Below are 23,914 nucleotides of genomic sequence, written 5' to 3'. Positions count from 1 at the left end.
ATAGCAAAAACTCAGTCAATCTCAGAATCAATTACTAGAAAAACAAAAAGAGATGTTTGATTCATCCCAAATCGAAAAGATTCGTCACTACGAAACCACAAATCAATACATATAACGAAGAACACCAAGAGATTTATTCCTTCTAATCAGAAAGCAAAAGCCAAACCATCTCTTCACACCAATGACCATGAGAATTCCTCTTCTTTTCTAAAATAATCTTATTACATGCAAAAGTTCGATCAAACAAAGTAGATCAAACAGGGGAAAAAGACAATTTCTTCAAACACTTCTTAATCTGTTTTACACAGATCAACTTCAACAACAATACTAAGTAATGAAATTAAATTCAGAATCAAAGCACAAAAGAAACAGAGCATTAAACATCACATCTAAATCAAACACTTCCAAACAAATATATCACAAAACCAACTATCCAATCTCGTCTTCAACCTCAAGAAACTCTTTCCAAAAAAGGAAAATAGAACATTTGAATCCATCACAATCGATCATCCTAAAAAGAAAACCCATAATCAAAATTCAATACAAAAATCAAACAAATTCAGATCTATAAACAAAACCCACCTCACAAAACCAACTCATAAGAAGAATAAACCATCACAAAGCATCAAAATTATTTGGATTGGGCATCAAAATACATAGCAGATGGAAGAAGTATAGTTCCCACAAATAAAAAACATCAATTACAGAAAGTTATTCAAATACGTCAAATTCTTTTTTACCTACAATTGAATCTATTGTCTACGTTACACCTTGTTCGTATAACCCAAAGTGCTTCCATGCTTCAAGACTCTACAAAAACAAGATTCAATATTTAACAAGTTAACAATTTAACATAAAAAAAAAATTAAATAAAGATTTAAGAGTAGGGATTTAAACCATAGAGTCATTATTCAGATTCTCTAATGCGGCTTCCATCTCCTTTTCTATATTTATGAATTCTAGATCAAAATGACAAATTGTTAGCATATATGGGATAATTGAAAATTTTAAATGCGGACTTAAAAAGAATATTACCTTCATCAATTTCTTCAGTCATGTCATCCAAAGGTTTAAACTGAATCCAATTCTGAGCATAAATGAGTGCCTCTGCAGTTTGAGGAGTTAAAGAACTTCGAAAAGAATCTAATACCCGTCCTCCAGTGCTAAAGGCGGACTCAGAAGACACAGTTGATATATGAATACTGTAGATGTCCTTGGCTACTTGGCTAATGATATTAAATCGAGAGGAATTTACCTTCCACCAATTTAGCAAATCTAAATATTCATCTTCTATACGACCCTCATCCAGATAACTAGTCACCTCTATTTTAGCATCATCTAGACATGTTTTGATACTTTGTTTAAATCCATCATGAACAATAGCAAGTCCTTATAAGATCTAGTAAATAAGATAGAAGGTATTTCACTTTGACTTTGAAAGTCAAATCCTTCGACAGGTGTATATGATTGTGTTTGTGAATATTTTTCTTTTGACATTCTCATATAATAATCATCACAAAATCGACGTAATGCTTCTTCAATCTTATTTGTCCATATTTTTGCACAATCTTCTTCCAAAAATTCATTAAAACAATAATTTACATAAGCTAGCTTGTACCGGGTTAAGAACTATAGAAACCTACAATAATAAATTGGTCTTCTCACTTGTATTTATACTCCAATACTTATTGAATTTTGTTTGCATGCTTAATATCATCTGACTCAATAATGCATTCTCATACAATGAGTATTCACGAATTATTTTGTAACGTCCCAAAAAATTAAGATAATTTCTTGGGCGTTATTTTGAATTCATTTAATGAGAATTATTTGTTTTATGTGTGAATTGAAATTAATTAAATATTTCTTGGATGAATATTTAATTAATTAAAGGTTTTGGCATGTGGTGTTTGTTGAGTTTTTGATTAAATGGTAAGTTAAGAGAATTAAGTAAAGTTGTGGATTTTTAGAGTTGTTGAAGTTGAAGTTAATTAAATAATTATGGATGTTATTTAATTAAATTGTGGGGTGAAAAGTTTGTTGGAGATTTAATAATTATATGTATATGTGGAAATATATATATAATTATTATGTTAAAGGAAAAGATAATTATATTTGTTGAAATATAATTATTTAAGGAAAAGATAGTTGTATTTTGGAGAAAAGATATTTAGTAAGGGAGAAAAGGTAAAATAATTATATTTTGGAAAAATATAATTATTTGTAAAAGGATAATTATTTTGGATAAAAATAAATAATTAATTATTGTGGAAGATAATTAATTATTTTTGGAGAAAGATAAATAATAATCAATTATTGTGGAAGATAATTCATTATTTTGAAGAAAGATAAATAATAATTAATTATTGTGGAAGATAATTGATTATTCTGCATAAAGTTAAATCTTGATTCTGGAGTGAAGTTGTTATGGTTGGGTTAAGATAATTCATGTTGGAAGTTATAAGTGATTTATTGGAAAAGATTTGATTGATTAAAATAATTGAGGATTTATGTTAATTTGAGATTTTGGAGGGAAAAGTTGGTTTTGGTGGAATTGGATTTAATTGAGTATATATATATGGATATATATATTTAATTAATAATTTGGAAAAGTGAAGTTAATTATATGATTGAATATAATTATATTTTTTTGGAAAAGAAGATAATTCATGAGGAGAGAGATGGTTGATTTCATTGGACGAAAAAGATATATATTTATTTATAAGAGAGAATAATGGTTTAAATAAATATATATGTTTATTGTAGATTTTGGTGAGAGAAAAATAATAATAATAAAGAAGTATTATTATTATTATTATTAATGGTTATAAATACCTAAGATTTTGTGCATTTAAGGCATTTATTGAGGAAATATAATGGAAATAAAGATATATGTATATTTTTTGGTATTAGATATATATATATATATCCTAAAAGGAAAAGGAAATAATAATAATAATTATTATTGTTATTATTTGGGTCTATAAATAACATTGGAATGCTTAAGTTAGAAAGTAAAGAAAAAAAAAGGTTCTTAATCTTCTTCTCTTTGGAAGCTTGAGGATTTGGAAGCTTGAGGATTTAAAGTGATGAATATTTTCCATCAAGGATAAGAGGATTTTTCAACCTCCATTTAAGTAACCTTGGTAAGCTAATGAAATTAAATTAATATTTTATTAATTTAATTTTGGATCTTTTTGGGGTTTCTTTAAAGGTTCAATTGGCTAAACTTTTTGAAGATTTAAATCTTAGAGGGCGTTTGGGGGAAGGGTTGGATTATGGGGGGTTAGGGTTATGTAATCCAACTCCCATTTGGGGGAAGGGTTATGTAACCCTAGTTTTAACTCCTTAACCCTTCCTCAACCCTTCTTCAACACTTCTTAACCCTTTTTCAACTTTTCCTCAATCCTTCTTCACAATATTATCATAACACTTCCTTCATAATTCTTCCCCCAAACACATCTTATCATAATACTTCCTCCATAACTTTCCCCCAAACACATCTTATTATAATCCTAGATTTATCTTAACACTAGGTTTATCATAACCCTAACCCCCCATAACCCAACCCTTTCCCCAAACGGCCCCTTAGATTCTTCCCAATCAAGGTTGAATTGGTTTCAACCCCTTTTGTTTGAGAAGTTAATTAATTTGGGAGAATTAGCCAATTGCTAATTTCATTAATTAAGATACTGTGTTTTCTTTTTGTGATTAGGATCAAGTTAATTGGAGAATTTTTACTGTCAACTAGGGAGTACCTTGTTTGGCTAAAATCTCAAGGTAAGAGATTCTCCTACTAGACCTTCGAACTGAATTCAAGAGACCGCATGTAATTATGATTATGCATTGATGGTAGCTAAAATGCATAATTTGATGTTATTGATAATGACTGTCATTATACTGAGATTTATGTTGATGACTGATGTTATGTTAATGACCGGTAGTATGTTGTTGTTGACGACTGTTGATGTTGATGTTGATGCATGATATATTAATCACATGATTAAGGACGTTAAGATTAATACTCATGCCATGTTATGATGTTATGTTATGCTACATGCTATGGATATGGTATTCTGTTAACTTTGTCTATTAGAGTCGTACCTGCATGGTTGTCCTTCGGGATCACCACCTTTTTAGGACTGCGTAGTCCGAGGGGACTGCCGGTCTGACATTGAATAGACATGATTCGAGTGATTCGACGGGATCACTCGCAGCCCGATTGTCTTAGTGTTTCCTTCGGGTACACTAAAGACCAGATTGTCCTAGGTGTTCCTTTGGGTTCACTGAAGACCAGATATGTTCCTAGGGGATTACAGATTGCACGTGTTTGGGAACGTGTCAGCTCTTGGGTACCACTTTTCAGGACTCTAATGGAAAGTTAACAGACACCTAGCGGGACTAGTAGTAGGTCCCTTACTGAGTATATGTTTATACTCACTCTTTCTATGTTTAATATTTCAGGCGAAGGTAAAGGTAGAGGAAAGCTGGCGAGCGACAAAGAAGGATCCGTGACATGCCATATGGGGACTCAGTTTTGCTTCCGCGTCTATGTTTCAGTGTTTTAATATTTCATTTTTAATGAAAATTTAGTCTTCCCTCGTTTCAAAAAAAGTGTCTCTTGTCATTGTTTCTTTTTAGTAATGACCTCAGCTTAGTATAAAGAGTTGGGTCCTTACAGTTGGTATCAGAGCGTAAGCTTTTAGGTTTTGTATACTAACTTACGATGTAAGTCTCTGATTTTGTCCCTATATATGGCTATTACGGTCCTTCGTCACTCGCCAGATATGTATTCTGTGATACATGATTATGAATATGCATGTGAACTTACCTATATTAAACTAGAACTGCATGAATGTTATGATTTAAATGGTGATGGTTTTGATGGTGAAATTTAAGAAAAATGTTGCCACGTAAAGGTGCTCAAAAGGGTGATTAAGTAGGCAAAAGAGTTGGACGTGTTCAACCTGATGAACTGCTTTGTGACTAAATATCTAAGACATAAGTTATGTTAGTAGTTTTAAAGGGGACTAAAGGCATGGTTAAGTTCAATTATATCAAGCACATTTAATTGTGTTTAGAATTGAGATACTGGAGAAGGAACAAAGCAAACTTTATTGCATAGTTATTTTGATGAGACTTCAAGAAACTGTTTTGAGTTTACCATGAAGGATAAGTTACAGTTAGTTTAAAGTACAAGTGATGAAATAACGAATTCTTTAGAATAACTAGCTAAGTTGATGTCATTAAAGAAAGCCAATAGTTGGACTCAAGTTTGGGCAAGATCAAGGAAAAAAAAAAAGAAAAGAAAAGAAAAGAGAAACTAGTGAGTTCTAAAGAATGCTAAATGGTGGAGAATACCTTATTAAGGGTGGAAGTCCGAAGTTGGAAAATAGAACGTAGTTTTTGAAGAGTTATGAATTAAGTTTTACTTGGATAAGTGTAAAGAGAAGAAAAGTATTCGAGAAAAGTAATATTTTGTCAAGAGAAGTAAAGCGTTGCGCAACATGAGAGTTGCATTTAGGAAAATTTTATGGCAGAGTTACCAAGTTGACAAGGCTACTTAGGACCAAGAATATGACAAGAGAGCTCGATACTCGAAATTGTTCAAGGACTAAAACTTTCAAGGACAAAAGTTTCTTAGCGAGGGAAGATTGTAACACCCCATAAATTTAGGAAAATTATTATGGGTGTTACATTAAGTGGAATTGGAAGTTAAGGAATATATTTGGTGTTTTGTGTTAGATTAATTAAATATATATACATGAGTGTGTATATTTAATTAAAGATTATGAAGTTTGGTAGAATTTGTTTTTAATTAAGACATGAAGAGCCAAGTATCCCAAGTTGTTCAAATATTAGAACTTTCGAGGACGAAAGTTTCATATGGAGGGAAGATTGTAACGCCCCAAAAAATTAAGATAATTTCTTGGGCGTTATTTTGAATTCATTTAATGAGAATTATTTGTTTTATGTGTGAATTATTTGTCTTGGGCGTTACGTCAGCCGCCGTCTCGTTTTATCGTCGGCCGTCTCCGCCATTCCGTCAAAGTCGAGCGTCGTCGACCGTCAGAGATCACCGCGAACCTGAACCTAAAACGTACCGTGCATTCGCTGGAAGCCCAAACGTCTATAGCCGCCGAGCCACGCGTGCGCAAGTCCCCACCCGGGCGAGCCGTACTCGAGCCGCACGTACAGCCGAGTCGCCCTCCACTCTCGAGTTGCCCTCTACTCCTAAGCCACGTGCCACCTTAGCTAAGCCAACCAGTCGATTTCCTCCCTCAGCCGAGCCGCTAGCTAATTTCTGCCCTCTAGGAAAGCCGTTTGAGCTGCCAAGCTTGTTTTTAACCCTATTTGACCCATTTTTGGTAAGCATTGGTAAGTTTGATTGAATTTTGGGCATACCCAACAAATATTAATTTTTGGACTCTAATTAAATATTTTTAGATTTATTTTGTTAGACTTTATCTGGAAGTTTGAACTGTGGATTTTTCCAACCAAATATAAGTCGATTTCGACCTCGACTTTGGGTAAGTTAAATTAATTAGATTTATGGATCCTTAATAAAATGCGAGCTAAGTTATCGAACTTAGTAAATTGCCCTTTCTGTTTAGGACTTGACTGTTGGAAAGCTTGACTGTGACGATTAGGATAATTTCGGTTTTAACACAGGTAAGAGATTCTACTACTAGACTCTCGAACCGAATTTAAGAGACTGTATGTATTTATGGTTATGCATTAATAATAGCTAAAATGTATAACTTGAAGCTATTGATAACGACTATCATTGTATGGGTGATTGATGATGATGACTGTTAATATGTTTATTATCGGTAGCATATTGAGGATGACGACTGTGTTATGTCTTTGATGACAATGTTTGATTAAAAAATGTTATGATCGATACTTATGTCATGTTTATGATGATGTATGTTATGTTACATGCTAGGTTGTGCTGTTAGCTTTAGCTATTAGAGTCGTACCCGCATGAGTGTCCCTCGGGATCACCTCCTTTTATGACTGTGTAGTCTGACGGGATCTCCAATCTAGTATGACATAGACATGATTATGAGTGATTCGATGGGGTCACTTACAGGCCAATTGTCTTAGTGTTTCCTTCAAATACACTAAAGACCAGTTTTTCTTAGGTGTTCCTTTGGGTTCACTGAAGACCAGATATGTTCCTAGGAATCATAGATTTGCACGTGTTCGGGAATGTGCCAGTTTAGGGGTACCACTTTACAGAACTCTAATAGGAAGTTGACAAGCACCTAGCGGGATTAGTAGTGGGTCCCTTATTGAGTATATTTCTATACTCACTATTTCTTGTTTAATTTTCAGGCAGAGGTAGAGGTAAGGGCAGAAGGAAGCTGGCGAATGACAAGAAGTGACCGTGGCGAGCCATAGGGATCATCATTTTGCTTCTGCCTTATCTCATTGATCAGATGCATTTATTTTATTTTATTTATTTTTCTTTAAAACTAGGTAGGACCCGAATTAGGATTTTATTTAATTTTATCTTTACGTACATTTGTTTATGATTTTTAATGAGTATTTGAGGTTTTGTTTTATTTTCTAATTTTAATTTAAGAAATTTTATTTATCTTTAATTAGCAATGACTTCGGCTTAGTATAAGGAGTTGAGTCATTACACGCAGGCCCAACAAACCTCTCATTTTATGGCTAAGACTGGGTGGATGACTAGGGAACATAGGGTGCAAGACGAAATTCACTCCTACATGTATTTTAGGGTTAGTAGATAGGTTTTTCTCAAGGACTAAATCCTTATGAGCTATACAAGAGAATGTACGCAACAATCACAAATTTGTAGAGCTACATCAACACAAGACCCGAAAGCACTTCAACTTCATCGATTAACCACACAACAATGATAAGAGGAGTCAACCTTTACTTTTGTAGCAATTGGAGAACATCTGTGGAGTCATTTAGAAGTCGAACTTCTGAACCCCCACATAGTATTAATTTTGTAAAAGGAAAGTGTTGTTTGGACCTAAGTATTAATTTTGTAAAATTGTATTGTATGGTGGTGGATGTTGGTGGGCATTGATCGTTTTATTTTGAATGGGTTGAAGATTGGTACTTGGAAGTTGGAAACAGCGGACCGTAGGCTCCATCATAAAGGACAGATTTCTCAAGCATATGTCTGTTCTTCACTTTCTCCTTTCCATATGCATAAAATAGGAAATGGTAAAAAAGGAAGACAATCAGAATGTAATAATAGTAAGAAGAAAGAAGAATGATGTTTAAATTAATGATGTTCTACTTCTTTGATTTTGTTTTTTTTTTTTTTTGTCTTTTTCAATTTGCTCATAAAAGATTGTATTTAGAGACGGTGCAACAAAAAAAAGTAGCACAATTTATGAAACTGATTGTCTCCAGGTTCCAATCTTTTGTTTTTTTGTTTTTTTTTTCAGTTTGCTCATAGAAATTGTATTCAAACTTTATATGGAGATCTTGGAGAAAGGAGGATGGAGGAGAGAAATGGAAAGACAGATATACCCACATAAGTCATAATCATTATTTGTGACGAACCAGCCTTAAATTAAAAGAGAATAATTTTTTAAAAAAATTGTTCGTATCTATAGCCTCACCATATGAAACACTGAAAATGTAACCTTAGGGCCAATTAGGAACAATATTACTTAGTTACGGAAGAAGTGTTGTTTTCATTTTTCATTTACTTTTCAATGATTAAAATATAATGGAGTGTGACGGAAGTGGACTTGGACGACTAGTCCTATAGTATAATTATTATTATATACACACACACACACACACACACATGACTTCCACATTTTAACCATTTCATTTCTATCCAAATATATAATCTCTAAACTTTATTCCCCTAATCCCTACATTTAAAGCAAACCACTGTTTTAAACCCTTTAAATATTCTATTCCCATCCCTAAAATTTAATATAAAACCAAATTTTAACCCATATTATTATTTTACGAAAAATTACATTAGATGGCAAAAAAAAAAAAAAAAAAAAAAAATTTAAAAAATGTTGCAAACAGTTGATAGATATTTTTGAAAAATATATAAAAGAAAATTTTAAAATTAGTTTATAACTTTTTCTATGATTTTTAGGCAAGCTAACACATTTATATTTTAACATTGTACTTACATCAATAATCTTTTACTAACTATTTTTAGGCCCTTGCACATGTAGCATGCAATTAATAAGTTCTAAAGTATTAGTAGATGTAGCACAATGTAAAAGATAACAAAGTTCAAATTAAACTCTTGGAGTCCTATTAGTAATAGCCTATGTCGTTGGTAAGAATCAATCAATGATAAAGTCTATTACTAATAAAGATCTATCACCAATAGAGTCTTAAAAAATAGTCGGTGGATCTTAACACAAAACACAATGTCACAAACAATATGTACGGCAAGAGGGCTGCCGTCACGGAAGCAAACAAAAAGAAAAAAAAAATAAATAAAGACACAAAGATTGATAACATAGTTTTGTGCAAAATCACCTACATCCAGGGAGTAGTGTGCCTGATAGAATGAAACTTTGCTATATAAAGAGTTTAACAATTACAATAAAAAAGTACTTCGATTATCTGACAGACTCCCTCTTTAGTGACTCTTGATAGCTTCCTCTTTATTGTTTCAATTTAGGCTCCCCCTAAGTTTGAGCTATCCCCCCTCACTTCCACAATAATATTTCTTTAATATTTGTATGAGATCCCCTCAATACAATATGCTTAGGCTCCTCCTAAGAGAGATATTTCTCACATACATATATATATTCACCATATTTAGGCTCTACTAAATAAAATATCAATATCAAACTCCTCCCAAATTTTACAATAGCTATCGAAGCAAAAGTCTTAGCGACAAGCACAATGGTTTTCAATATCAACAAATGAAGAGGTTGAAGCTTAGACAAACCCTAAACTCAAACCGTTCAATGCACAAACTTTACCAATGAAGCGGCTAGCCCTCACATTGAATAAGAGTACCATATGAAAGTGACTTGCTTTGGAATATATTTTGGAGAGAATAAATATTATTTGCAAGAGAACAATGTGAGTGGGGGCATGTGGTGTTTTCAAGTGATTTCCCTAAGAATTAAACATGAAATTTAAGCTGAATTTAAGTATGTAGAGTCTAAATTAATAAGCGTAAAAGTGTGCTGAAAGAACCGATATTGTATTTTTGAATGAGTTAGAAAAAATTGTGATAAGAGTAATGTGGGTGAGATTTCATTCATGTATATATATATATAAAGGTAATTGATAGAATGAAGAAGGGAGATGTTTGTGAAAAAGAAAAAGATATATTTTTTTTTTGTTTTTAGTTGTTAAGTGCAGGCACAAAAATCACATGGGAAAAAGGATAAATAAATTAAAGAGACCTACAATTGTTGAAAAAACGGTGACCTTCCATTCATTTAAGATTTCTTTTCTCAGCTTCAATTTCCAAAATCCCACCATTCCTCTCCTCACCTCCTTAATTTCTTCATATGCTAATAATAATAATAATAATAATAATAATAATAATAATAATAATAATAATAATAATAATAATAAATATTATTTAATTAAAAATTTAATTAAAAACTATTATATTTATTCAAATAATTTGTGTCACATCACATCCATCTAAACTTTAGTTGGATCCGTTTATTAAAAACCAAAACAATATATGTTCAGTAACTAGTTTTGTTTTTTTGTTTTTTATTAAAAAAATAATAATTTTTTGAATTTTTCTTTTTCATTTTTAATTTTAAGAGAGTGAATCAATTATATTATATAGTTGAGATAAAAGTTTATTATTATGATTACTATTTATGTAAATTACAGTACTTGTTACACCATAAGAAGGATGCCTAATCATAATTAAACAAGTCTCTGTTTAGGTTAATGCCTAATTATAAGACTTTAGAAAAAAGAAAAATAACACAATGGTTGCTTAATTTGTTTACTTCTTAAAGAAAGACATATCCATTTTTCCCTTCAAATTTCAACTTTTGTTTTAAATATTTTTTCTTGGGATATTTTCTCAATTTGATATCTATGAAGAAAAAACAATATATATGTTTGATAGTTTGTCTATCCATAGGGAATTCAATAATTTATATTTATTAAGACAATTTGAACATACATCAACTACAAAACTAAATGATCATATATTATTGACCAAAAAAGATAGATGTTTAAATCTGACATGTTGTTGAACTCAAAGCCAGACAAATGAGAGACTTATATTTATTTTCTTTAGTTTTGTTTTGTACAACAATCAAATTGTATAAAAAATGAAAAAGGAAAGGAAAAGGTCACAATGACAAAATCTTCACCCACGCAAACGCCAATACTTACATTATATTTTCATGATGTAAGATTATTATTGAAGTAATTTCTTGTATCTTTACATCAAGGGGAAAGGGAAATAAATACAAGTTCTATGAGGTAAGAAAGGTAACAAATAGTACAAAATCATACAAAATAAGATAATATCTTCAAGATAATATCTTCTTAATTACAGTAAAATATATATATTAATACCCTCCCTCAAACTCAAGGTGGCAGAGTAGCTGTCAGCTTGAGTTTGGTACGCAATTGATTGAAGCGAGTAGATGGTAAGGCTTTGGTGAAGATATCAGCTGGCTGCTCAGTGGTGGAGACAAGTTGCAAAAGAAGAGTGTTACTCAAGAGATGATGACGAATGAAGTGACAATCATTTTTGATGTGCTTTGTACGCTCATGGAAAACATCATTGTGGGCAATTTGGATGACACTACGATTATCACAATGAAGGAGAGTGGGACCTTGCTGGGGAGCACCCATATCAGCAAGAAGCCAACGAAGCCATAACAGTTCAGCGGTGGTATCAGCAAGAGCACGATATTCTGATTCAGTACTAGAACGAGAGACAACACTTTGTTTCTTACTACGCCAAGAAATGAGAGAATCGCCTAAGTAGAAGCAGTATCCTGTGGTAGAACGCCGATCAGTAGGATCCCCAGCCCAATCTGCATCAGAATAGCCAGATAATACAAGAGAGGATTGAGAAGAAAACTGAAGTCCATGCCCTAAAGTCCCTTTGATATAGCGAAGAATACGTAGTACAGCAGTAAAATGGATGGTTCGAGGAGCAGCCATAAACTGGCTAACAATGTGAACAGCATATGCAATGTCTGGACGAGTCACTGTTAGATAGATGAGACTGCCAACTAGTTGCCGATACAGACTGACTTCTTCAAGAGGAACACCATCATAAGGGGTTAAATGAACATTGGGATCTAACGGCGTTGAAGCGGTGTTAGAGTCAGTGATTCCTGAGCGAGCTAAAAGATCAGAGGCATATTTAGCTTGGGACAATAAATACCCGTCTGAGCGGCGAGAGACTTCGAGGCCAAGAAAGTAGTTGAGAGATCCAAGGTCTTTCATTTCAAAATGTTGACCAAGGTAATGTTGGAGATCAGATATGGCTTGTGGATCATTACCAGTGATAATCATGTCATCAACATAGAGAAGAAGGAGAACAATTCCCTGGGGTGTGTGGCGAGTAAAGAGTGCAGTGTCATGCGGACTAGAAGTAAAACCAAGTTGAGTGATGGTAGAGCTGAATGTAGCAAACCAAGCTCGTGGAGCCTGTTTGAGGCCATATAGTGCGCGACGCAGGAGACATACCTTGTGAGGAGGAGAAGAAGTACCAGGAGGTGGCTTCATATACACTTCTTCAAAAAGAGTCCCATTAAGAAAAGCATTTTTAACATCCATCTGAAGAAGAGGCCACTGCTTGGCGGCAGCAACAGCTAATAAACTGCGAACAGACGTCATTCGAGCCACAGGAGCAAATGTTTCTTCATAGTCAATACCATATTCTTGAGAATACCCTTTGGCTACAAGACGAGCCTTATATCGCTCAATAGTGCCATCAGAGTGCGTCTTGATTTTGTAGATCCACTTACAGCCAATTGGTCGTTTACCAGGAGGTAAGTCAACATAGTCCCAAGTATGCGTCTTTTCAAGAGCCTGTAATTCATCATTCATCGCTTTCTGCCATACAGGATTAGTACTAGCCACTTGATAAGAGGTAGGTTCAACAAGAGAAATAATAGTGGAAAAACAGTGATAATCTTGGAGATGAATAGGGGGTTCCCTTACCCGGGTAGAACGACGAGGAGGGGTGTCTGGAGTAGGTTCAGGACTGCCACCAGAGATGGACGATTGGTCCGAGGTTGCCGAAGTAGGTGCAGATTGAGCAAGCTCATTACCAATAGGGGACTCAGAGGGAGGAAAAAGGTCAATAGATGTGTCAGTGAAGAAAGGTTGAGGACTAGAGAAGGAGGTGTGGAAGGAGGACAAACGAGAGAACATAGTATGCTCCCAAAATGTGACATGGCGAGATATACGAAGTCTATTGGAAAGGGGATCCCAACAACGAAAACCTTTATGTTCTGTGCCATAGCCAAGAAAACAACAGAGGCGGGCACGTGGTTCAAGTTTAGTGTGTTCATGAGGATGCAGAAGAACAAAGCAGGCACAACCGAAGGTTTTAAGATTAGAATAGTTGGGAGGAGTACCATATAGTTTTTCAAATGGAGAGATGTTCTGAAGAACAGAGGAAGGAAGACGATTGATAGTATAGACGGATGTAAGAGCTGCTTCACCCCAAAATTTTTCAGGGCATGAGGCAGAAAGAAGAAGGGCGCGTACTGAGTCAAGAATGTGGTGATGTTTGCGCTCGGCACGTCCATTTTGTTGAGAAGTGTGGGGGCAGGAGCGCTGAACAAGAGTGCCTTGTTGGGAGAGAAAAGATAGAAGAGTGGAGTCTTTATATTCCAAGGCATTGTCGATGCGAAGGGTCTTGATGGGACAAGAGAATTGGGTGCGAATCATATTAGCAAACTCAATATAAGTGCGAGATAATGCAGAGCGGTGTTTGAGAAAATAAATCCATGTAAAACGAGAGAAATCATCAATAAATGAAACATAATAGCGATAACCATGGACAGTGGAGGTAGGGGCAGGACCCCAAATGTCAGAATGGATTAAATCAAAAGGTTTATTAGATATAGAAGTGGATGTAGAAAAAGACAAAGCAGGTTGCTTAGCAAGTTTGCAATTTAAACAATTAAAGGGGACAAACTTGGTAGTACTGTTTAAATGGTTAATAGAAATTAAATGACGCAACTTTTCAGGAGAGGCATGACCAAGACGAAGATGCCACTGATATGTATCAGAGTCAGTGAGAGGGGCAGAAATGGAGGAAGGAGAAGGGACCTGAAGTGATAGGAGCTCAAACAATCTTCCCACTTTGCGACCCGTCCCAATCGTCTGTCCCGTCTGCGGATCCTGAACCTGACAACCATTGGAAGAAAAAGAGACAGTTAAGCCAAGGTCGCACAATTGACCAACAGATACTAGATTAAAGGTTAAGTTTGGGACACAGTAAGTATGAGGAAGATTCATACTGGGAGTATTAACAGTGCCAATGTGGGTGATATTCATACAATTGCCATCAGCAGCATAAATGGGAGGTAAAGATTTAGCAGGACTAGGAGTGTTCATAAGAGAATAATTAGATGTCATATGATTGCAACAGGCAGAGTCAAGAAGCCATCGATTACCTGATGAGACGGCAAGTGCAGAGGAAGATGATGAAATTAACTGATTTAGCAAACTTTGGAGATCACTTATCTGAAACTAGGGTGTGGTAGGATTGTCTAAAGTAGCAGCAACAACAGAAGAGTTCCTGGGTTTAGTGAAGTTCTTTGCTCTTGTAGAATAACTTCGAGGTCGAGGTGGTTTTATGGGACAATTATCCAGAATATGACCTGGTTTATGGCAGTACCTGCATTCTATTTTAGGACAATCAATAAATTTATGACCAGTGAGCTTACAATTCTTACAAAATGTGCTTGATGCTCCAGGTGGTGAATAAGTGCTGGCAAGAACAACATCCGAATGTTTAGAGAGATTGATGCCAAGACGTTTTTCTTCAAATAATATTTCTTGGATAGCAGCATCCAATGAGGGCAAGGGACTGCGGTGCAACAAGGCAGCCCTAACAGATTCATATTCTGGACGAAGTCCCATAAGGACTTTAATAAGACGAAGATGATCTTTACTGATGTTAGCTTGATCAAGTTGAGTCCAGATAGGTTGAAGCACGGCTAGATACTCATTGACGGATTGTCCAGCTTCTTGATTAAGATTAACAAGATTATTGTGCAACTGATAGTAATGCGCTAATCCGACGGACTTAAATCGTGTAAAAAGAAAATCCCATAACTCTTTAGCACTTTCAAAAGCATCAAATTGTGTATGGATAGCAGGAATTGTTGTGTTACTAAGCCAGGTGATAATCTGATGATTTTTGCTGTCCCATTCTTCAAGGCGTTCGATAAATTTTCCATCATCTTCCTTGTCTTGTTTGGTCGGTTTGGCAATATCACCCGTGACAATACGCCATAATTTACGTCCAATTAAGAAACTTTTCATTTGATTGGCCCATGTAATATAATTAGAACCATCAAGAATTGTACTAATGGGACGAGCAATTTCACTTTTCTCCATCTACTCTCAAGAAGAAACCAAGTTAGCGAACGACAATAATTAAAGAATGAAATAATAAAAAAAAATAGGAGAGAGGGGGCGGGTTTCGGATACTGGGCGCGGTTTCGGGTCGGGTTTTGGGACTGGGCACGGTTTCGGGTCGGGTTTTGGCGGCAACGCAAATTTTTTTTTTTTTTTTTTAGCGAGAGGGAAACGGAGGCAGGAGATGGAGAGCGTTCGCGAGGGTCTGGAGCGTGGAGGTCAGATCTTTCTCAGCTTCACAGATCTGAAAGGAATAGGGAAAACACGGGCTTCGCGGATGGGCCAATCGAACTGGAGAAAACGTTCGTCGTCGGAGAAGAACAGAGTAGAAAGCGTCGAACCGGAGAAAACGTTCGTCGTCGGAGCAGAACAGAGTAGAAGGCGGACGAAAACCGGACGACTTCGTCGTCGGAGCGGAGCAGGCGTCGATGGGTTGCGGCGGTGTGCTTCGCAAAGGAATGAGACGGGCAGACGACTGGGCATACAGAAACGCAGACGGGCGGCGACTGGCTGGACGTACAGATCGTGAACAGAAATCGAAAAACCGCGTGCGCCGGAGAGATGCGGACGAACAGAACACTACAAGGTAGGCGGCGGCGGCGGCGGCTGAATGGTAACCTAGGTTAAGGCTCTGATACCATGTAAGATTATTATTGAAGTAATTTCTTGTATCTTTACATCAAGGGGAAAGGGAAATAAATACAAGTTCTATGAGGTAAGAAAGGTAACAAATAGTACAAAATCATACAAAATAAGATAATATCTTCAAGATAATATCTTCTTAATTACAGTAAAATATATATATTAATACATGAATTTTAAGTAAATTAACTTCTCAATCAAAATGTTCTTTTGAGGTCCTTAAAATCTAAAGAATCAATACATTCTAACCTATCCCTATGAAGATTATTCAAGAGTTTCAACAGCTCTGTTGCTTTCTCCTTTGTCCATTCACTACAACCAACTTGCAACAACAGCAAAAGCTTTTGAAATGCTCCCACTTGAAGTGCTTCTACCTTAATCCCTCCATCTTCTTTTTCTTCTTTACTCTCATTCTTTACAAGCTTCCAAACAATGCTCACCGATAACTCGGTTGCCAAATCTGATACTCTAAGTATCTTTTTCACGATCACGGGCATCGTTAGAGCATGGGCATACGCCTCTTCTCTTCCTTGTTTGGTCTCGCAAATCCCGTCGAACGCTCCCAGCGCTCTCTCACATACGCTTCTCTCGGCGTCGACTAGGGTTTCGAGTAGCAACGAGACCAACCCCATTTGAAGAAGTGCTTTTGTGAATCTCCCTTGATTGGAAGAAGAAGAAGTTGAGGCTATAACATGATATGTTATGAAAAGTGAAGCCTTTTTTGAAGATGAGCAAATTGGATCTTTTATGAGCTTAATAAGACCCTCTAATGCTCCTTGGATTACACCTAATTCATCAACTTTTTCTGGGTATGATGAAATTATCTCTTTCAATACCAAAACTGAATTTCTTCTTCCTGAAATGTCTCCTCCTTTCAAAAACCATGCCAATGATTGTAATGAAGTTTCCGATTTCAAGTGTTTAATGGATTCTTCTTGTAGAGGGAACACCATTGTCATGGCTGATAAAATTTCCTCTAAAATTTCGATTCTTTTCTCAAATGTTTCGGGATTCGAGAAGGCTTCGAATATTGATGAAAATGTATTACCTGCATTTTTGAAAAAAGGTAAGTAAATATAAATAAAAGTATGTAAATTGAAGTTTTTTTTTTTTTTTTTTTTTTTGTTCCATCAGAGCTAGTTTTAAATTAATTAAAAGAAAATTACAAAACATTTAGCAAAAATAACTTACAAACCTGTTCCATTGGCAATGATGCATTTCTTGTTCCTTTCACTTTCTTTTCCCAAATTCTTGATCTTCTCCACCATGGACTTGCATCCTTCAAAATCCCCTCGCCGTGCCGCAGCGGTCATCTTCTCAAGAATATCCCGAACTTGTGCAGGACTAGCCGGAACCCTCGGGGTCGGAATCCTCTCAATCCCATAAGCTCTATTCTCAACACACCAATCTTGAATCATCTTCCTTATGTTATGATTAGGAATAGAATCAATAGTTTGCAATGGTTGGTTGGTGAAAGGGCAGGTGAAATTCCCTCCTTCAATCCAAGTCTCAATGCTAGCTCGATCATAGGTGATACCGGTGGACAAAGTGACCGGATCTTTCATCAAGTCGAGCGATATGGGGCATCGAAAATGGGTGGGAATGGTCAGCTCAACTGGGTCGCCTAGAGAACCTCTGGGCATACGCGGAGTGGCTCTCCGGCGTCTCCAAGAAGAAATCATGATAGAAAGTAAGATGTGAGAAGAATAGACGAAGTTATTATAGAGAAGAGATTAAACAGAGGAAAGAGGTGTGTGGGTATATATATTGGATAGAGAAGTTGTGTGTTGATTATAATTATTTTGGGTTTATATGTGAATGGGAATTATTGAAAAGACCACGCGGGGGGAGAAGTTTGAAAGATGTGGGAATTATTGTTAAATAATAAAAAGAAAAACAGGTTTGAAGAAAGGAGAGAAATCGAAGAGTTTGAATGTTGACCAAATTAGAGGGAAAGAAGAAGAGAAGTTTGAAATGGTAAAATAATAGATTTCTTTTTTCTTTTCTTGAAAAAAAAAATGTAAGAGAGAAGTTAGAATGGATCAAAGACTAAAAAGATTTTAAAAATCAAAGATTTTACAAATCAAAGATTTTGACGTGAAGGAGATGGCCGTCAACCATGTGGTCGGTGTATGACTCACTCTTTCACTCCTTTTTTTTCTTTTTTTCTTTTTTTTTATGTTCTCTTTTTCTTTTTAAAACTAGAATTGGTGTGATTCTTTTTTACCAGTAATTAAAAATAACAGTTTTCTCCACTATACCAGAAATTGTTTAATATTTTGTTAAATATTTTATGTTTGTGGATTATATTAGATTAAATTATGTGAAATTACTTTAATACACTTTTCTTAGTTTGGGCATATTTTAATTGATTTAGGTAATCTAAATGTATAAATGGATTCAAAATGAAGTTGAAATATTTTTCATAGAAATGAAAGCAGTGTGATGAGTAGAGAGAATTATTAGAGGAAGAAAAAGGGTTTGTTTGATGTGTAGCTAATTACATCCTTGTAGTTGTAGATATAAAAAATAAGGAAAAGAATTTCTAGTAAATGCAATACAAAATTTGTATCACATTAATTAATATAAAACTCTCTATTAATACCTAATTTCTTTATTAATATGTCACTCGGCTATTGACGAACCTAATGTAGGTATTTTTTTCTTCTTTTTTTTTTTTTTTTTTTTTTTTTTGCTTTTAAAATTCAATTATACTTTTTTACTGTAAAAATGAGACACCAAGAAAATAAAAATCAAGAAAATACAATATTATAATATATAAATAAAATAAATTAATAAATTAACAAAATATAAAATCTCCCATAAAAAGATCCCTTATCTCTCATTTATGTGAAAATTTCACTAATATATGTGCGTGTCTGCTACCAAATGCCATTATTTATAGATAGTTTGATAAACATGAAGTAAATTGTATGGCAACTAAGGGTTGATGTTTCCGAGACACGTGACAAAAGGGCTAGATGTAGAGGGAGTGCACTAAGCATATAACACATGACAATGAACACTAAACATAATAGACATATTATAATATTTATGATGCTTTTGTCATTTATTTGTCACATCATATCTAATTAGTTATCAGTTCCATATTAATTATATTACATGATTATTTAAAATTATATACTTATGTGAAACCTTATAAGGTTGATAGGTATAATGTATACGCGTACATAATTTTTCTAAACAAAAAACACACACATATATATATATCAAAATAAACCAAAACATTTATAAAATATAATAAAAGTTTAGATTTTGTCAATAATAAACATTGATACACTTTTCTATTTAGTGTTTATTGATGACATCGATAGAAACTACAATTTTCTTATAGTTTTTTTCAAAAAAACTACGTAATATCTTTTAGATAATGGAAAGTACTTTTGTGGGTAAAACGACATACTTTTCATCCTAAATTTTACAAAGAGTAACCATTTAATTCAAGAAATTTGGTTTACGATATGGCTTAGAATTTAGGATTGTGCTTTGAATTTTGTAAAAATTAATTTAGAAAATTCTGGTAGGAATCAATTTAGTCTCTATTGGAAAACATTTATTAAATTATAAATTATTTTTTATTATTTTATATTTTACATTTTAATATTAATTTTCACGATAAGGATCATTATAAACTTTAAAATATAAAAACTAAAAAAGTTATAGGCTAAAATTTTAGGAACAAAATTGATAGAAAAAAGAAAATTTAAAAGTGTAAAGACTAGAGTCTCAATTTGTAGGGACACACGAATTTTTTATGACCAAGTCGTGGTTATTATTAATATAATTATCTTAACTTTCTAAAAACAATAGCGGAAACATAAACCAAGCAGTCCCATATGAGAATGTCAGCAAGTTGAACAGAACTATGCACATGCTCAAGAGTAATCACTTCTATTTCAACCAATTCACGAATAAAATGATGACGAATGTCAATATGTTTAGTTTGAATATGTTGCATTGGATTCTAAGAAATGTTGATAGCACACATGTTATAATAGTAAAGAACTAGAGATTCTTGATTAATGCCATATTCAAACAACATCTGTTTTATCCATAAAAGTTGAGTATAACTATTCACAGCTGCTATATACTTTGCTTCAGCTGTTGAAAGAGAGACACAATTTTGTTTCTTACTAAACCAAACAATTAGATTATTTCCAAGAAAGATACAACCACCCATGTACTTTTGATATCTTCAGGACTCCCAGCCCAAATAGCATTACAATAACCAACAAGAGTATCGAAGTAGTAGCAAAGGAATACCACAACTCATATTCTACGGTATCCTACTTTAATATTCGCTTAGCACAGTGAAGATGAGAAGCACAAGGATCTGACTAGTACCGAGCACACACCTCAAAAACAAATGTTATATCTGCTCTACTAGTCGTTAAGCACAATAGAGACTCTCAATAATACTCTAGTACAGACTTTCAATAACTTTTTCTACAAATTCATCCTTTGAAATCTTAAGATGAGAAGCTACCGGAGTCCACTTAGGTTTAGCCTTGTTAAGACCAAATTTATTTACCATGTTTCTAGCATATTTCTCCTGAGAAAGAGAAATTCCAGAATTGCACTAACGAATTTTGAATCCCAAAAAGAAAGGCAGCTCACCCAGCTTCCGTAATGTTTGTAGGTTCAATGGGAGTTGTATAGCAGACATTTGCAATATTTTTGTATAATCACGACATTCCTTCTTACGAGTAGTGATTCCACTGCTAATCTCTCCTATAATACTCTTAGAAGGGTAATTTTTCTTAACATGAGCAGATGGAACAATTAGTTGAACATCAGATAGAGCTGTGGAATCAATGTCTTTATTGTTATCTTCTGAGTTAATGCCTGGAGGATTAGCCGAATCAGCATTTATTAACTCATTTATCAAAGAGGAAACCTCATATGCAACCCTCTATTTAGTAATAGAAGACAGACCATCTAAACTAACTGTAGAACTTGTAGATGAACCAATAGGAGGAAAAACTTTCAAAAATGTGAAAATACTTGAAGTTTGATTTGCAGCCTTACCATAACTGGTAATTGGTGAACCGTGTACTTGGACGAAGTGCGATGCGGTTGTGGATATGACAGACAATATTCAAGGCCTCAATCCAAAAGTATAAGGGAAGAGACTTGGCATGCAACATGTGACACGAGCCATTTCTAGCAACTTTCGATTCTTCCTTTCAACAACTCCATTTTGTTGAGGAGTCAAAAGAGCTGAAAATTCATAGAAGATTCCTTCATCCTAACAAAACTCATCAAAGGCAGAATTCTCAAACTCTCTTTCTTGATTACTGTAAATACACATTATAACCTTGTCTTGCTCTTTTTTAAGCTGAGGACACAAGGATCTAAATACTTTAAAAGTAATTGATTTTTCTCTAACGAATTTCACCCAAATGTATCTTGAAAAATCATCTACACATACAAAGACATGCCTCTTTTTCCCAAGACTTTTAACTTGCATCGGACCCATTAGATCCATATGGAGAAGTTCAAGAACTCGATTTACAGTACATTACCCAATAAACTTGTGAGATGCTTTAACCTATTTTCCAGTAGGACATTCTTCATAAAAATTATGTGAAACATTCTTCATAAAAATTATGTGAAACATTCTTTAATAAAGGGATTCCTAAACTCTTTTAGACTTAGCTAATCAACATTCGTTAACTAACGAGTCATTTCACTAAAGTTTCATAGTTGCACTCCCCTTACTATAGATATATTTGTATTCATCTGATATAACTATGATCGATAAGTCAATCCTTCACAGTTTTTTCATAACCTTAGTAGGGTTAAAATATCATTTTACCCTTAAGTTTATATCTTGCTCTTTAAGTCCCAATGATCCACTATTGAACAATTGGTTTAAGGTTCAATCTATAAACCAAATTCCTTTCGAGGAAATGAGAGGGTAGGGCCCCTTGTTCAAAACTTGGATCCAGTTCTTAAGGAAACAACATATCTACTAACCTTAAAGGGGGTAGAAGTGAATTTGTCTTACACCCTATGTCCGTAGTCATCCATGCAATATTACCCTTGAAATAGGAGGTTTATTGGGTCGACGTGTCGAACTGCCCTTACCTATGTAGATTTAAGAATAATTCCATTTGAACAGAAGGTCATAGTTAGCTTAGGATTAAGATTAAGTTACCTAGGTCATCAATAATCGAAATAGTTAGTTTTATATAGTCAACGGTGTTATAACTTAAAAGTGACTATTTCATGGTTCTAGGTCTTATGTAAACTTTTTACATAGGACGCCCCTAATTTCATGTCACTAGATGAACGATTCAAGATCACATTATTTGTACTAACTACAAAGCGAGTCGCATTCGTTGTGTCTCTAAAATAAGGTGTCTAACCTTATTCATATACTATAGATCGTTTGGGTTATTTACTCAAACTTGATCCACGTTTATGTCTCTACATAAAGTTCAAGTCTTAGATAGTGTCGGGACCTTTAATTTATTGAATTTAAGATTATAGTATTCAATTTTCACTAATAAGTCATCAATAACCACTTTATTGAATAGAATATAATTTTAAACTACAAACTATGAGTTTTAGGACATAAATTCCAACATTCATGTCATCTGAAACTTTTGTCACTTCTGTAGGATGTCGAAAAATCACTTTTGTCCATATGTCTACGCTTATGAGCTGCATAAGAACAAAAGGAATTTGATCCCGAGTTACTAGAACTACCAAAGTCTCTATTAGACTGAGCTCCGTAGTTACCAGATCTTTTATGAAATTTGCTTCTAAGCTTTTGAAACTTACGTAGTCAGTAAGTTAATGGACTCGGCTAAAAATTCCTAATGAGCACGTTCTTTGCTAGATTGAAGATTGTCCTCACTTACAACCTGATGTGTAATATTCCACTTTTCTTTTTAGGTTATCCATCTTCTAGATTTAGCTAAAAAGTTCTCAGTGATCCAAACAACTCATTTAATTTCATAAAGGTAATATCTTTTGGTTCCTAAATAGCAGTGACTTTCATACTGAAACAAGAAGGAAGAGACCTTAAAACTTTATGAACAAGCTTAGCATCTTAAATCTTTTCCCCTAGAGCAAATGATTCATTGGCAATGTCAAGAACACAAACATTAAAATCAACTATAGACTCATCTTCAGACATCTTGAGCTCTTCGAGTTTTGACGTTAAGAGCTATAACCATGACATTTTCACTTTAGAAGTACCTTCATAAGCCACTTCCAAAATTCTCCAAGCCTCCTTTGTAGACATACAGGTGTTGATTAGTTTGAACACATTTTGATCCACTCCAATTAAAATTGCATTTAACGCTTGAGAAATTTCCAAAGATGCTTCATTTTCTGCATTGGACCAAGAGATTTCTGGCTTCTAAGAAACTTTACCAATAGCATCAGTTACAATAAGATGTTCCCATCCAGTAACAACAACCTTCCAAGTTTTGTTGTCAATTCAATTTCAAGAAAGTAATCATCCTAGCTTTTCAGTAGGCATAATTAGAACCATCCAAAACATGAGGTCTTGTAGTAGAGCTTCCTTCACACAAAAATTATGTAACCTGCTCTAATACCAAATGAGAAAAAAAAGAAATAAAACAGTCAACACGATGCTTTTAGCTCGCACTTCAGTTAATAACTGATGAACCAACTAAGAGAGCAATAAGTAGAA

At 34.3% G+C, this 23,914-nt stretch overlaps 2 protein-coding genes across 2 annotated transcripts; both read right to left on the bottom strand.

Moving 5' to 3' along the window:
- Positions 1 to 14,688: 14,688 nt before the first annotated feature.
- On the bottom strand, positions 14,689 to 15,561 carry LOC127151179 (uncharacterized). Its single transcript, XM_051090602.1, has one exon. The coding sequence runs from the start codon at positions 15,559 to 15,561 to the stop codon at positions 14,689 to 14,691; it is 873 nt and encodes a 290-aa protein (XP_050946559.1).
- Positions 15,562 to 16,327: 766 nt separating this feature from the next.
- Positions 16,328 to 17,998, bottom strand: LOC103503164 (U-box domain-containing protein 21-like). Its single transcript, XM_008467314.3, has 2 exons — positions 17,420 to 17,998; positions 16,328 to 17,272 (listed from the first exon to the last, which is right to left on the bottom strand). The coding sequence occupies exons 1-2, from the start codon at positions 17,904 to 17,906 to the stop codon at positions 16,422 to 16,424; spliced, it is 1,338 nt and encodes a 445-aa protein (XP_008465536.2). The 5' UTR covers positions 17,907 to 17,998; the 3' UTR covers positions 16,328 to 16,421.
- Between the last annotated feature and the right edge of the window lie 5,916 nt (positions 17,999 to 23,914).

Source organism: Cucumis melo, chromosome 10 (assembly GCF_025177605.1).
Source record: "Cucumis melo cultivar AY chromosome 10, USDA_Cmelo_AY_1.0, whole genome shotgun sequence".
Taxonomy (NCBI): Eukaryota; Viridiplantae; Streptophyta; class Magnoliopsida; order Cucurbitales; family Cucurbitaceae; genus Cucumis; species Cucumis melo.
Note: the sequence above shows the minus strand (reverse complement) of the source record. Positions and strands in the feature narration are given on the sequence as shown.